This window comes from Uloborus diversus, chromosome 2, assembly GCF_026930045.1.
Source record: "Uloborus diversus isolate 005 chromosome 2, Udiv.v.3.1, whole genome shotgun sequence".
Lineage (NCBI taxonomy): Eukaryota > Metazoa > Arthropoda > Arachnida > Araneae > Uloboridae > Uloborus > Uloborus diversus.
The window spans coordinates 175,641,968-175,657,972 of NC_072732.1; the positions used below are offsets into that span (position 1 = coordinate 175,641,968).

The 16,005-nt window shown below is 32.5% G+C and overlaps 1 protein-coding gene across 1 annotated transcript in view; it reads left to right on the plus strand.

Moving 5' to 3' along the window:
• The window catches only part of LOC129216170 (E3 ubiquitin-protein ligase RBBP6-like), a 66,721-nt gene that overhangs the window by 40,487 nt on the left and 10,229 nt on the right, over window positions 1–16,005 (plus strand). Inside the window, exons 10-13 of the mRNA XM_054850341.1 lie at window positions 887–1,145; window positions 1,234–1,282; window positions 1,461–1,608; window positions 11,204–11,436. Of these exons, the coding sequence (XP_054706316.1) occupies window positions 887–1,145; window positions 1,234–1,282; window positions 1,461–1,608; window positions 11,204–11,436 (689 nt within the window). The remainder of the gene's footprint in view (window positions 1–886; window positions 1,146–1,233; window positions 1,283–1,460; window positions 1,609–11,203; window positions 11,437–16,005) is intronic.

The following is a 16,005-nucleotide window of genomic DNA, read 5'->3' on the forward strand; positions in this document are numbered from 1 at the left end:
TACATAAATATACATACATTACTTTACGGGCCTACAAAAATACATTATTGCATTAACTCTCCTTTCAATCACACAGTATGTACAAGATACATTTAAATGGCTGCCTGTAGAAGGTGAAGTCTGAATTAATGAGGGTTGACCGCGTATGTATATAGTCAAGTCTCAATTTAGGTGAGGGATACGTGCCAAAACCACTCTCCCAAGTTGAAATTTTGCATTGCAAAAAAAGGATGTGTACGAATTTTTATAAACATGTGTAATTATTTTAGACATTGGTAAATACCTATCATACTGTTTTAAATAATTTCTGAACTGTTAATTACCATTTCTGACATAAAGAAGAACTTTACTGTATTGAAAAAAAAAAGCTATTGTTCAACATTAAATATTGTTAAAATGCTCAAAATCATTGATGAATAAGAGAGAGATATATAAAATAAAACAGTATAGTACACACAGTATGTAGTAATAACAAGATGCATTAATATACTAGTACTGTAAGTAGATACAGTAATTTATATTTATAACTTATAAAAATGAAGATGATGATGATGATTTATGCCGCACATTCTCAGAGTTTTAAGTCTTCACCTGACCATGCATGCAAATCAGATGACTTGTCAGAAGAAGAACAAGACAGTGAAGAATTGATTTCTGCTTTCTGACAAAAAATTTTGTGTTGTGGGCGAGGAATTTTTGTTAGCTCTAAATTTGTTGCTCATGAAAAACTCGCATTATAGGCGTTTTGCGTAAGTCAAATCGCTTTGCAGTGTGAGTTCACTATGTACATATATACATTTACATCAACTAGTAATATATTTTGACAATGATCATTTGTACATAGCAAAAATATGTTTACATTTTAATTGGAATGACTTATTTTTAGATTGGATATGCAGCCAGGAACTCCTCTAGCTGATGAGCCTCCTGAAGATTTAGTTGAAGAGTCTTTACCCATTCAAACGATTGGTCGGGAGCCACATATTAGTGAAAGATACGATTACCATTCAGGATCAAGATATAGTCGATCTCGGCATAGTGATAACCGCCATTACAGAGAAGAAACTTCATCTTATGAAAATCCTATAAGCACAATAGGGACGATTACCAATTATCGTAAAAATAAATATGGTGGTCCTTTCAATGTAGGTATAATTTTAATCATCTGTAACAGATGGGAATGTATTTTCTTCTGTATTGAGAAATCTCACCCTCCTTCTTTCTCATTTTTAGCATTTAGTGCCTGTGCGTCAACAATATCCCAATCAAAGAAACAATCGAGGTATGTGCTTATTAACTACTTTTGATACTTAATAAAATATAAAATTTCATAAGCTTTCTAACTTCATTGCTTCTTAGAATAAAAAATTGTTAAACAAATTTGAACTTGAAAACAATTCTGAGTGTAATTCCTCAATCTCTTTTTGAAATATGTGTTTACTTTTTTTTTTCGTATATAGATGAAAGAAATGAAAATTATCCACGTGAAAGAGAAGATTATAGAACTCGCTATGATCGGAGGCATCATGCTGAGCATGGATCACAACGAAACTCTCACTACAATCGATATGAAAGGTCCCCTCGAGATACTAGATATAATGTAGCGGAGTAAGAAAAAAATTTAATTATAATTTTATTCTGGATGTGATTTTTGTTAATAAACTTATTAGTTTCTTTGTTTTTTCAAATTTGTAACACAAGCAATTTCATTCTGTTGTCCAGATTTCAAGAAAAAATCTTTGTTTTTCAAATTAATACTGGTAAAAGCTAAAAAGCTACTACTCTGTGTTTTTAATAATTGCTAAAAGTGGATCTTAAATGAAAATCAACTTTGTTTTTTGCCATCATATTATTTGCTGTCGCCTCAGATTATCTGAAGGTTTTTTTTTTTTTTTTTTTCAGACTTTGTAATTCTTTTATTTTAAAACCAAGTTATATGCATATATATTTTGAAATTGATATTCGTTTTATGCATTTCAATGTTGTTTGTTACAAAAGTAATCTTTTTTTGACAAATAATGAAATCATTTGCAATTGAGTTGTGCACGTAAGTAAATATTTTTATTATGTTTTAATTGTTAAAATGCAGTATTCATTCATTAAAACCAAAGTTCTTGATTTAGGCCAGTGCCAATAATGTTTAAGACCAAAAAAAATTAGAACAGGATGAAGCCCATTGGAAAAGTAAGAAAATATAATAAAATTAATTGGAAAAATAATTAACGAGTGATCTGAGTTCAAGGCGGGGAGTTAAGAGGGGGAACTACGAGTCCTGTCAAAAAAAGGTCAATAACAAAGTTGTAGGTAATAAAACGAACTACAACTTCTGTATCTGCCCTTTTTATTTTTATCTCCCATAAAAAAACTTTTTTTCACGAAACTTAGTGAAAAGTTACCTTTTTATGTCTTAAATACACTGCAATTGTTTTCTTTTAAATTTTTTTCTTTTTCTTCTATTTTTGATTGAATTTAAAAAAAACATTGTAATTTTCAATTGAAAAATCTCAGGTCAAAATATCTTGATTTTTTTTTAAATTAAGAGCGTTTTTTTTTTTTTTTTTTTGGAAAATCTACTTTCTGATGGTATAAAAATGTATGTACAATAGTATGGGGAAAATTTAAAAAATGAAAAAACACGAAAAATTTCGAATTTGAAAAAAAAATCATTACATAATTTTTTTTTTTGGAAATTTATGCATTACTTACTCAAAAAATGTAAGTTTCCACGTTAAATTGCTAAATTAAAAAGTTGAAAATCCGTGGAACATAGAAATTGCAAAAAACATGCGAAAATAGTGATAAAATGTCAACATACAAGCAGTATGATAATGCGCTTTTGCTGCAACTAAAACAGGTGCATTTCTCAAACGAGCTATAGTGTTTTTATTGAAATCATCTGTGTAATTTGTATTGTATTATCTCTTGTATTGTTATTTTGAACAGCTTCGCATATTCAACATTCAGGTATATTAAAAAGAATAGTAGGAAAGAAAGTTTTGACTTAAAAACGACCATTTTTCTGTATTAAATTTTTTTTAGGTTATGTTACGTTAAGCATACTATTTATGAAAGAAACTATTAATACTTTTGTTTTTTAGCTGATTGATTCAAACTAAAATACACGTAGTATTTACTAAGTAAAGTTTTTCATTGTTTGAATGATCTTAGCAGCTGCTATGAAATAATTAGCAGGTTGTGAGGCCCATACCATTTCCCTCTTCTGTACGAAATATTTCCTGAAAGCTACAATGTTCTATAGACCATTCAAGTAAAACATTATCCTCACATATAGAATAGCAAATATCACTGATCGACTAATGTTCTGATATCACCATGAAGAGAAGTGTAGACAATGATCACAAAAAAAATTGCGAATTTAACATCAGCTTTAAATAATCAAACTTGTCAAAGTCAAAATAACAGACTTGCCAACTTTTACGGATCATCTGTAAAACTTATGGATGTCACTTAAACTTTACGGACTTACGGATAGACCTCCGATTTTTACGGTTTTTAGCTAAGGTTTGCTTTGAAACTGGTTTTTCAATCAAATCATAATTGTTTGTTCAAAAAAAAAAACCCTCTGAAAAAAACTATATCAGATTTGCTTGAAACATATTCAAATAAACCATTCCGTTGCCCTAAGCTACCTCCTAAACACAACTGGCCATTTTACCTCATCTTTTCTTCAGATCATTTATGCGGCTGCGGTGTTGCCAGATTGTGTCAAAATCGCCCATTAGTGTTTTTTCCTCCTAGCTAGCCAGCTGAAAGAAGCTGTTTGGTTTCAATCCGCTTGCTCTCGACCAAGATCTGGCAACACTAGCCACTCCCAGCTTTACTTCTGTAAGCTCATTGGTTGACTCTAGGGCTGTTTTCATTCCTTGGGCAAAGAACGAGGTGGTCCGTAGCGAGTTCTGAAACACGACTCAACTTGTGTGTGTTTGTTTTATTTCATGCTGTTGTACAAATGAATTCGGGAAAAGCAATCATAGAAAATTTGTTTTCAAAGGGACAAGGAATCATATACTGCTGAATTTCTGTGAAAAAGGTCTAGTAAGAAAGTGGCAAAATATGTATATTGCAAGATTTGAGTGATGACTGATTTCTCACTGTGGTCGATACGATGTAGATCACTGTGTGACTGGGGGGGGGGGGAGTAGAAGCAGGGGATGTAACTAGGTCATTTTCGAACAGGAGCAAGACCTCGTTTCGGCGCCCCCAATACAAAACTTTAAAAAAAAATCCCCGAGAAACTTCATAATGTTAACACTAGGGCAAAATTAAAAATTTGGAGATAACCAGTGCAAATGTTAGGAGAACCCCCTCTTCTGTCTTCGGGCTAGAGATAGTACTAGTAGCCCTGGTACGTGCTGCTGTATAGCATGGTTTAGAAAAAAATCAATGAAAGCCTACCTAGGCTATCGCGTTTTACTCAAAACTTGAAAATATCCATTTACATACCTTTGTTTATCACTGAGTCATATGAGCCAAAGACGAATTTTACACAAAATGCATTTGCAATTTATACATGTCTTGTAATGTAAATTTTCGGTACACCATGATGGAGTACTCTTTAACCAGTAGAACAAATCGATAAATAACATTCCATTTGGTATCGTTTTTGAACCGTTTCACAATTGGAAGTCATATTTGAATTGGGCAGTGATAAAGGAGTCCGCTGCCTATAATACCATGAGCCTTATAAATGCGACATCTAAGAAACAGTTAATAGAAAAACAGAAACCTAATGTGCTTGAGATCAAAACTTTTTCTGTTAACTTTTTAAAAAAGCAAAAAAAAAAACACATATCTTAAAAATGTTAAATGTTATATGTTTTCAGTGCGCTTCCGTTCAGGTTATTTTCATTTACAGTACAACTTCATTTTTCCGAACTAGCGGGGACCAAAGGCAATCCGGATAACAAAAATCCGGGTAACTTGTAAAACACATTCGTAAATAAGCAGACATCTTTTATAACAGCAAAAAATGCTGTAACAAAATTACATAGGATTGTTACTCGCAAACACTTAACCATTTTTAGTTCAGCTGCTGTGGTGTAGGAATGACACTCCAAATATGCATATTGTTTATAAGATGACTATAATTTGATGTCCTATGCAGGAGTTGTGTTTTTAATAAAAATAAAGAGCAAATATTTGGTACATTGACAGTTTCATTCCGACTATCATAATTTGGAATTACATCATTTCAGTGAATATAATTTTCTACCTTAAAAATTTGATCTGGATAAGCCGGAGATCTGGATAAACGGGGACAAGATAAACGAGGTTCTACTGTAATTATAAGTATGCATCAAAAATATCAAAGAAAAGTTCAATAACTTTAGAGCCGTAAAAAATAGCGGATTTCTGTCACATTGATTGACGTTGATGATTTAAGCCTGTTTAAAACATTGTATGGGTGGAAAAAATGTATTGAAACTGTCGAAAATTTTTCGTTTTAGTTCAATTTATCCTCAAAATAACCCTAGTATTTTCTAAAGAAAAATTGGCAGCCTCCCGAACTTTAAATTGAATTTTCATTATTATAGTGTGAAATTTTTTTCCAAGAATGAGAAAAATTATAATATTCAACAAATTTGTATTACATCATTCAAATTATGTAAACAATGCCTTACCTACTCGCTCGATTGTTGGGGGCCTCTTTTTCGTGGTCTTTCGCTCTCTTTCTGAATTCAGCTTCAAATGGTTTTTTCAACATATCTTAAAATTGATTTAAAACTATACAAGATGAGTAAAAAATATCCTGAGAACGGAGTAAACCCAGAAAAAAAGTTCGTGGTACGAGCTAGAGAAGAGACTCTTTAGAGAATGGTCCCGTTGGACAAAGATAGTGGCTCCAATTTCTAAGCCATGAGCTACGGCCAAGGGAACAGTAACGATTTTCCCTCAGGGGGTAGACAAGTTCTCATGAAATTGGTGACGTAGCTCCGGAAGCACTCGCGGAGCTCTTTAGGACGATTTCAATAGGAAATGGCATTGCTTCGCTCCTATTTTTGGACATAAAAGCATAATTTGGAAAAAAAAAATTAAGTCTTCGTGTCTTAATTTACCTTCTTTGATACTAGTGTCTCACCCATATTTTACGAGAATTATTTTGAATTCGAATAAAATGGAAGAACGAAACTTGATCATGATTGATTTCAAACTATAATTATTTTGAAACTGAACCAAGTTTGACTAAAACTTAAAATAAATTTATTAGAAGAAAATGGTAATCTATTTGAGTCATTAAATTCGTAAACTACTACAAAAAATCTTTTACTGATTTGGAAGAGAAATTACTGTTATTCATTTACTTTAAAGTTTATCTTCAAAAAATTGTAGAAGAGAGAAAGAATAATTATTAATATTATAATATAATAAATTAATATTAATTCTAAGAAGTAAAAAACGAATTTTTCAATGAATAATGATTGAATTTAATAATATATAGCAACTATATTAGTTCAAAATAGTTATATATTTACATTTATAAAATATATACAACAACATAGAGGGGAAAATAAATACTCAGAAACTGATTACCACATGGCAATACGTCATTTATACGTCTTTTATGAAAGAAATTAAATATCTCATGAAGCATTTTTAAAGCAATTACTGTTATTACAAGCAGATATTTCCCAAGTACTGTTACTCGTGTATAATGGAAAGATTTTGTAACTACTATGTTGATTCAAAATGTAAATAGCTGTGTACTTAAATGACTACAATAAACACATATATTAAAATATTATTTTTGCAGAATATTAAAATAACTATTGAGGAATAAGTACGGAATATCAGAAGCTGGTTGGTACATACCGTTTCTTTAATAACCCCCCAAAAATATTATCCTAAGAAATATTTTTAAGATCAAACCTTTACTTTAAACTGATATTTCCAAGAACTATTGGCTGTGACTTTTCAAATAAATACCACTGATGAACATTCAAAGTATGATCAACTATGTAATTACTGATGTTTATGATTCAAATAAATGAAATAAGCTATAATATATACATATACTGAAATAATTGCATTTGTAGAATATATGCGCAACTCTAGATGGAAAAATATGCGTTATACGAAACTGAACATCAAAGAGATGCACCGCCAACCCTTTCATGTTTTCGACTTGATGCTCAATTGAAGAAATTTCGAACTTATGTTAAGTAATTTTGTTAAATATTTTGCTTCTTCTGTCAGGTAAGTATGTTTCATAAGAAGATTTTAAACTCGAAAAAAAATAAAGAATAACCACTCAGGTACACAACTATAAAACGGAAATAATTATGAAGCGATACGAATTAATACAAATTAAAATGTAAAGATGCACAAGTCATCAAATATATGCATATTTTTTATTAATCTCCAATTAATTTACATTCTTAAATAATTTCATTCAATAAACATCATTGATTATGAAATAACAAAAAAGTGCATAATATTTCGAATTCATAGGTAATTTTAAAAAAAAACCACTCTGAAATCCATAACTATTCAGGGGCGGACAGGATTCCCCAAGATAGGACCAACCTTGACTCCCAAAGGTTTCAAAAAAAAGAAAAAAAAAACCTCGAAAGCCCACAGGTTTAAGGGGTCTGGGGACCCCTAAAGCGCACAGGTTTTAGTCCGTAAAAAATTAAGTAAAATAAAATAAATAAACCGAAGGTACACAGGTTCAAGGGATGAAAGAAAAATTGAGCTTAGGTTTGAGGAAGCAAGGAAAAAAAAAGAAAAGGAAGAGGCTCAGGATTGAAGGGGTGCAAAAAAAAAAAAAAAAGAATGAATGGAAAAAAAAACGAAGTCGCACAAATTTGAGGGTGCAAAAAAGAAAATAACGAAGGTGCACTGAGGGCGCATCGGCCGGCAGGCCCGTCTGCCCCTATCACTGTCTGACCTCTTTTTTTTCCCCAATTATACCAAAACCTATGTTGCAGCTGCTCTTAATTTTCGTCATTAGTTATTTTATTTTTGCTTCTGTGTTTTAAATTCGTTATAAACTACACCCCCCCCCCCTCACCGAACGAAAAAGGGAAAACAATATAGGAAGGAATACTAAGAATTAAAGAATTTATTTCAAACCACTGGGATAATTTTTGAAAAATATTTTAAATGAAGTATGAAAAATTCTCCTGTTTCTTGGAAATGCCATGCCCAGGGCACGGGCAAGGGGAGCCGGTGCGATAAACAGTGCGAGCAGAAAAATTAAAATTGAAGATGCAATCCAGTATTGAGCTATGGAAATACACAAGTCAGTGCTTCCAGGATGACGTCAGAGACGGCCGTTTCCCCCCTCCTTTAGCCACGAAGCGGCGAAACTGGAACATCAAAGACACGGTCCCACCCTCGAGAGGAAGACATCATGTTGACAGCTTTATGACGTTTAATTGTAGAAAAAGCACATTTGAGCATTTCCGCTGTTTTGTATTGGTGTGTACTTCCCTCAGCTTAGCTCCCATGTTCCTCTTCCCAGAGGAAAATTCTTAGATAAGATATAACAAGTATTGGTCACTCTGAGAAAACACATTCATGCTATTTACTGCGCCCTCCTATTCTCTCTCTCTGTCTATCCTTCCCACTCTTTATCCACATTAAACCAGGCAAACTTTCTGCCAGCGCCTGCACAGCGTGTTTCTTTTCTTTTTTTTTGGGGGGGGGGAGGAGGGGGGGTGGCTTCTAATAACTTGTCCGTTTTTCAAAAATTAAATTTAAGCATTTATTAAGTCAGTTTAGCGCCCCTAAAATCTGGCGCCCCGAGCACGAGCCCCGTCTGCCCCCCTCTAGTTACGTCCCTGGGTAGAAGCAGCGGAGGAGAGTTTTTTAATGAATTAAAAGCCACTGCTGCTGCTTTAGTTCAGCTGCATTTTCTTCACATGCTGAAGTTTCTGAGTTTTAAAATATTTTTTTTAGTATCAATGTATCTTTTTATCTTGTAAAATGTAAATAGTAGTACACCTTGTAAATCGTTTTTAATTTTTTTTTTTAATTTGAGGATATTTAAAAAATTTTATTGAATTTTATTTTTAATATCTATTATCAGCATTTGTTTTATAAAAGTTAGCACAACACAGTAAATTGCTGTGTGTTTCAAAATTTGCTGCATTATTGATAGGACTTGAGCTTGAAACAAATTTTTACTCCCAACTTTGACTTTTGAGAGGTTGAAAAAGTAAAAATCTTTCAAGGATGTGAAACTGTTTAAGCTATTATTATATACTTCTAAAAGATTGCTATTGGAAGAATTATATGAATATTCATTTTTATATTTAACTAGATTTTTTATATTTGAAATTGAATTTAATGTTTAAATTGCAGTAATTATCTTTATTTTAATATTGTAATATTAAAATAAATTTTATCATATTCTTATATTAGTATTACTCATGCATCATTTAATGTTATAACACATCAATTAACTTGTCTTGGTTTTATTAAATGCTTCGCGAAAAGTTTTACTATGCCAGTTTTCAAAAGTTGGCAAGTCTGATATAATGATAAGAGTGCAATAGCTACGTACTTCAAGACAGAGAAAATCAAAGGAAGAAAAATAAATAAAAACGCTCTCATATTAAATTTCCGATCTCATGTTTTTTTTTTTTTTTTGATATTTTAAAAGAAAAAATACGATCAGTTCAAAAAAACAATACAAGAGATAACACAAAACAAATTACAGTATATTCAAAAACAAAACACACAGAATGATTTTGATAAAAACATTATAATTTGTTTGAGAAATGTGCCTGATTTAATTGTAGTAAAAGCGCATTACTACGCGACATACTGCTTGTATGTCGACTTTCGTTAACTATTTTCGCCTGATTTTTGCAATCTCTATGTTCCATGGATTTTCAATTTTTAAATTTAGCAATTTATGAAGGAAACTTACATTTTTTGAGTAATTAAAGCGTAAATTTTAATAAATAGCTTAAAATTTTATGTAATGATTATTTTTTCTTCTATTCAAATTTGAAATTTTTCGTGTGTTTTGTTTTCTGCGAAATTTTCCCATACTATTGTATATATTTTTTATTATATCAGAAAGTAGAGATTCTAACAAACGGTTTTGTAAAAAAAGAGCAAATGCAAAAGTTGTAGATCTTTCTATTACCAACAACTTTGTTGTTTACTTTTTCGATAGGACTCGTAGTTTTGCCGGAAATCGTGATAAACCGTTTTCCCGCTTTAATCCCCCACCGCCTTCCCGAACCCAGATCGCCTGTAAATTATTTTTCCTATTAATTTTATTATATTTTCTTACTTTTCTGATGGATTTTATCCTGTTCTAATTTTAACGTTTTACCATTTTCAAAGGTATAGGCACTGGCCTAATCGGGGAACAGCTCAATATGACTGGTTGTTAAAAGATATCAAATTCTTTAACATATTGAAACCTTTTAACTAACATGCATTACTTCTATATTTACAATATTACTTGTTGTTCTTGCAACAACAATTATACTGCTTGAAAATTCAGTTCAAAATTATTTATATAAATTTTAGTTTTGTCATAATTAGATATGTCATTAAGAGTGGTTTTAATAATTTCTCAGAATTCTTATGTTAACTAGTTACTGGTAGTCATTGGTAATGTAAGTCGAGGAAATTTTTTTTCACGGTTCCTGTCGAAACCCTGAAGTTAATTCTTATCACCCTGTACCACTTCTACTTATATAAAAAATATAGTGTGTATTTTAATGTACAACCTCACTAAAGTTGATGTGATTCTGTTAACATATATCATCTTGATGGGCGAGGGGAGGGCACATGGTGTTTGTGCCCATTGTCCTCAAACGTCATAGTTGGGCCTTGCCCTTTTGCCTCTGCAATGCACCAGCCACATTGGAGCATTTTATGGGGACAGTGTTACGGGGAGTCTCTTACGAATTCTATTTGATCTACCTGCATAACATGTGAACAAAAGTCTTTTTTTTAAGCAAAAAATAAAGAGGCTCTTACCATTTGTGAATCCTGTTCAAAGTTAATTAGCTAAAATCTAGATTGTTATAATGTTTGGTTGTGCAGAAAATAATCATCTCTTAAAATTATAAGTCAAGGGAAAAAAGAAAACAATTTGTTTGTAATTTTTGCTTGTGTTACAATGCTTGCATTACATGAAAGTTAGTTGCACACATTTATGGTTCTATCTGCTCATTTACTTCTGTAAGGTTTTAACTTAATTTTATTCAAACAGCCATGAATATCCAGTGAATGAGCTGGAGCATTCTGAGGATCCGTATAATAGTCACTTACATGTAGAAGAGCCCTCCCATAGGAGACCAGAAAGATATCGCACTCCTCCAGCCATTCCAGTGCATATACCTCCAAGTATCCCTCCTGCAATTTATGCTATACCTCCAAATTTACCTGCACATCAGCCTATGGTTCCTGTACCTCAGGTGTTTGCACCACAACCCCCTCCTCCAGGTAAACTTTATTTATTTCTTGCAGTATTGCATAAGTGAATTTAAATTATTTATAGTTTAAAATCTTAAGAAATGTCATTTAAAAAAAAAACAGGCTGTCAACATTTAGATCAATTCTATTTTTATCATAATTTAAATAAGTTCATTTTTAAAAAACCAAAAAATATTCCTTAAAATCATTTTTTAATGTAAACATTAGAAGTCCTCATGAAAATTCTAAATTTCACTAGTTCTACCTGTTTTATTGTTAGTACCTACAACCTTTCTTCATGATATTGATTTTGTCCCTAGGGTATCCTCACTTCACCTTTTTTTTATCTATTTGAATTGCTCTCTTTACACAACCTGAAAGTTCGAATTTTTAGTTAGTGGCTATTGGCCCCTTTTAACCTTACTTTTCTCTGCACGCACCCCACCACTTAGCTGTAAGCCTTAGGTTCCACCGTCCAGGGAGTCGGCGTAGTGGGGGTCCCTGCACGGCTGGGTGCGATGGTCGAGCCTTTTAACCACCTTACTGTGACTGTTTTAGTAGTTAGCCACTAAGGATGTGTCGTTCATGAACGAACTGGTCAAAAAGAACGAATCTTTATAATGAACGAATCTGTTCGTTCACATAAAAAATGAATGATCGTTCTTTTGAACAGTGAGCAGTTTGGAACATTGTATTGATACACTTTTGACAAAATAGCATTTTTATTTTATTTTTTTAATTGCACATTCATCTTCAAATTTAACTCTCGATCAATATCAAATTTCTCTTTTCTCAGAGCACTACAATATATCCATTCGAACCTTTTTACTTTCTGCTTTATTCATCATTTTTCTTCCATCGTTGCAGTTCATTTGCAATTTTTTCAATGTATCCATTAGTAATATTTTCTGTAATTTGTTTGGGCTACTCATTGCTTGAAAAACTTCACTCCTTACTGTACGCCAAATAACAAATCTGAGTAGACAGAGATTGGTCATAAAAGGTTTTCTCAAAAATCTCGGCAAATAAGGGTTGGAAGTCCAACCCACCGCCTCAAGTGTGAAAAGCAATCGCTTAGACCACTCCACCACTGAGGCCCCAATTATTAGAAGCTAGTAAACAAAAACTTCAAGCAGTGAAAGCTACCTGCATTTGCCTCACTGTGTCGCACGCAGGTAGTGAGCGACACAGCGACTGCGTGCGACATCGATCCCGAACTAACAAAATGGCAACTGGTTGTTGATATGGAGAATTTTGATTACTGTCATGTGTTTAGTGACACTCCCAAGTTTTAGACAAATCGATGGACGGAAGAATTACCAAAATTGGCCAAGGCATTTAGCCTGTAGAACGCCACATAGAAACGGACATACATACATAGACTGATAAGCACATTACCCTCCTTTGCGTCGCGCACGCGCAGTCGGGTAAAAAGAACGACATTGCCCACCTCTAGTAGCCACTGTATTCTGGACTTTTAAACAATTATTTTCGATTATTTTTTGCAATCTTTTTTTTACTGCCATGCTGAAAGAATGTATAACCAAGTCTTTGAGTAGTACTATTAACTTTAATCTAATCAGGACTTTTAGATTTAGCATTAACTTTAATTCAGAATGGTTGATGCTGATGTGTATTTTGAGGGACTGAATTCATTATTTTAACAGGAACTTTTTGAGAATATTGAAGTATTCAAAAGATAATTTTTGTGAAACTAGTATTCTAATTCTTATTGGGAAGAGAGAATGCAGATGTTATTTTGAAATTTTTTTCGCAATATGAATGGAGTTTTTGGAACTCTTTCCCATATTGAGATAGATTCTTTTATAGTGACTGTTGCGTTATTTGACCCCTTATTCTAACATAGATTTTCAAATGTTTGTCTTCATCCTATTGGTGTAGGGAATGTTTTTCTTTTTCTCATGGAGGAGTTTTGAGAACTATTGATGCTTTCTTGGGAGCTGCCTTCATTCTAATGACACTGTTAGCCTTTTACTTATTTATTCAAAAGAAAAAAAATTCCTTATAGCTTACAGACCCTCAGTTCTTTTTCTTGGCAAATATTGATGCAACAATCAAGATAACTCATGCAGCGCCGGACACAATCTGACAAGATTTTTTAGGGGAGTGTTTACTTTATTTACGAAGTTTCCTTGTTTGAATGAAAATTTTTAGGGACTTATGGTCCAATTTTCAATGATCCAATTTTTTTTCTTTTCATTTATATGGGTCATATTGTTGAACATTCATCACTGGACATAACTTTTATTTTTGAGGTAGACCATGCAATTTTCTGGTAGAATTCTGTTCTATTTATAGTCTTGTATACCTGGATGACCGAGCCTCGCTCGGCTTTAAAAGGTTTTTTTTTTTGTCAACTCGTGTTTTTCGAAGGTTCGATCCTTTCAAATATGTACTTGAAAAACATCACGTTAACGAAATACAGTCGACGCTCATTATAACGACCACTCATTATAAAGACCGTCCCATTATAACGACCAGTGGTAAAAGTCCCAACTTTGTTCCTGTGAACTCTACGTTAATTTGCTTTCGTTATGACGACCGTTCTGTATCGTCTAATCCAACACAACGACCGAATTCAGCGGACGCTATTTCTGGTGTTCTTTCCAATAAAACAAATTTGTAGCTTGAATTAACTTTGTTTTTTATTTACGGACATCTGCCTGAAGTTTTCAGTGTCAAATCCAACTTTGAGAAGGGGTTGGGGGGGGGGGGAATGACGATTCACCACAGCTAGCACAGAAAAAATAATGGGAGGAAAAATCGAGAAATTTCCAGCTTCCTAAGAAAAGAGAGTTGACAGATGTGTTGCTAGTTTGGTGTTTGAATCTAGTGGTTTTTAAGATTTGGGGGTTCTCGAGGGACTTTTAAATGTTTCTTTGAAAAGCAAGAATAACACAATTTATCACCTATATCTAAAACGGAAAATAATGTTCTGCTAAAAAGGCAAACATCTGTTTCTGGGTATATCTTCAGAAAATGTAGTGGTAGCAGTAGTAGTAGTAGCAGATTTGTAAGTGTGTAACATTTTCCTCCCTATATTTTCTACTTGAAAATTTGTTTAATATTCTGTCATAGTATTTTGCACACGATTTTTCTAAAAATTCCTATGATAAAAATAATTTGGACATTTAACTGGAATGTTTGAAAAAGTACCTTTTTTTTGGAACAACGGGGCATGCATGATGACTGTGTATATATTTTAAAATTATACCTCTTATAACGACCACTCGTTATAAAGACCTTTTTCTCTGGAACGGAGATGGTCGTTATATCGAGCGTCGACTGTATTAAAGTTATCGCCAGTCATTGGATATGCTTCTGAAAAACAAGAGATGTACATGTAATCACTTCATCAGCATTATAATCATTTCAGCTATAAGAAGTCTACTACTGAATATTGACTTCCTCTGCCCCACAGTCATCCACATAGGGTAGCTCTGAGCTGGTTTCCCATTGTTATTTAATGCGTGGTATTGCTAAAAAAGTAGTTTCTAAACCAAACATTTTTTACAATAGATATGAAAAAATTGCTGGGATTGAAAATGCGCTGCTACCATCTTATAACACTAAAATACCAAACAAAGATTCTAAATGCAATTAAATCAGCATTTTGCTTTAAACTATCTGTTACCTTTTTGTTTCCACTATACAATTTTCCTGCCATTAATTAAAAGGTTTTGAACTTGGAGCCAATTTTATTATAGTGAAATCGGTTTTAACCCAATACTTCCTTCCATACTATGTTGCGATTCACGATTTTATTCCAATCGAGGTTTCCACTTGGAATAAGTACTTTTAGTCTAGTTGGTCACTTTACGTCAGAAAATGCTACATGCAGCATACTATCCATTAAAACTGATGATCCACGAACCACACCAACAAATTATAACAACAACACTCTTAACAAACTATAAACAGTCTCAAGACATTTGTTTTTTCGAAATAAAATTTAGATGTGTGATTTAAAAAACATATAAAGTTATTTGAAATGTTAAAAAGAAGATAAATAAATAAAATAAGATGGTCAAGCAATAGTTTTGCTCAAAAAAAAAAAAGCTTTACATCGAGTTACATAATGCTTTTGAATTTATTTTTAGCCAAGTGTGATTGAAATTAACCAAAGTGGCTAATATCAATAATCAGTGCTTCCCTTATACACTGCTTGCAGGAGCTGAAAAAAACTTCTTTGCCAAATAGAAATTTTCTGCATTTGCTTTTCACCAATAACCTAGACACTTAACAGGTTTATTTGTCATCTTGAATAAGGAATCAGCCAAACTTGGCAACCCTAAGCAAGTTTAAAATTTTAAAGCGAGAAGGGACAAATTTTCATTCTTATGGTTGCAAATCATCTGCCTTATGTGTCGATTCACAATTTTTTTTTCAGGGCTGAACTCAATTAGACTTTATATTAAAAAACTTTTTTGTAAAAAATTGCATTTTTACAAAAAAAAAATGCTGATGTAGATGAACTTAGAATGAAAAACTACAATTAAATCCAAAATTTCATCCAAATCGTTTGAGCCGTTTTCGAGATACGAAATATAAATATATATACCTACCCACAAGAATTGC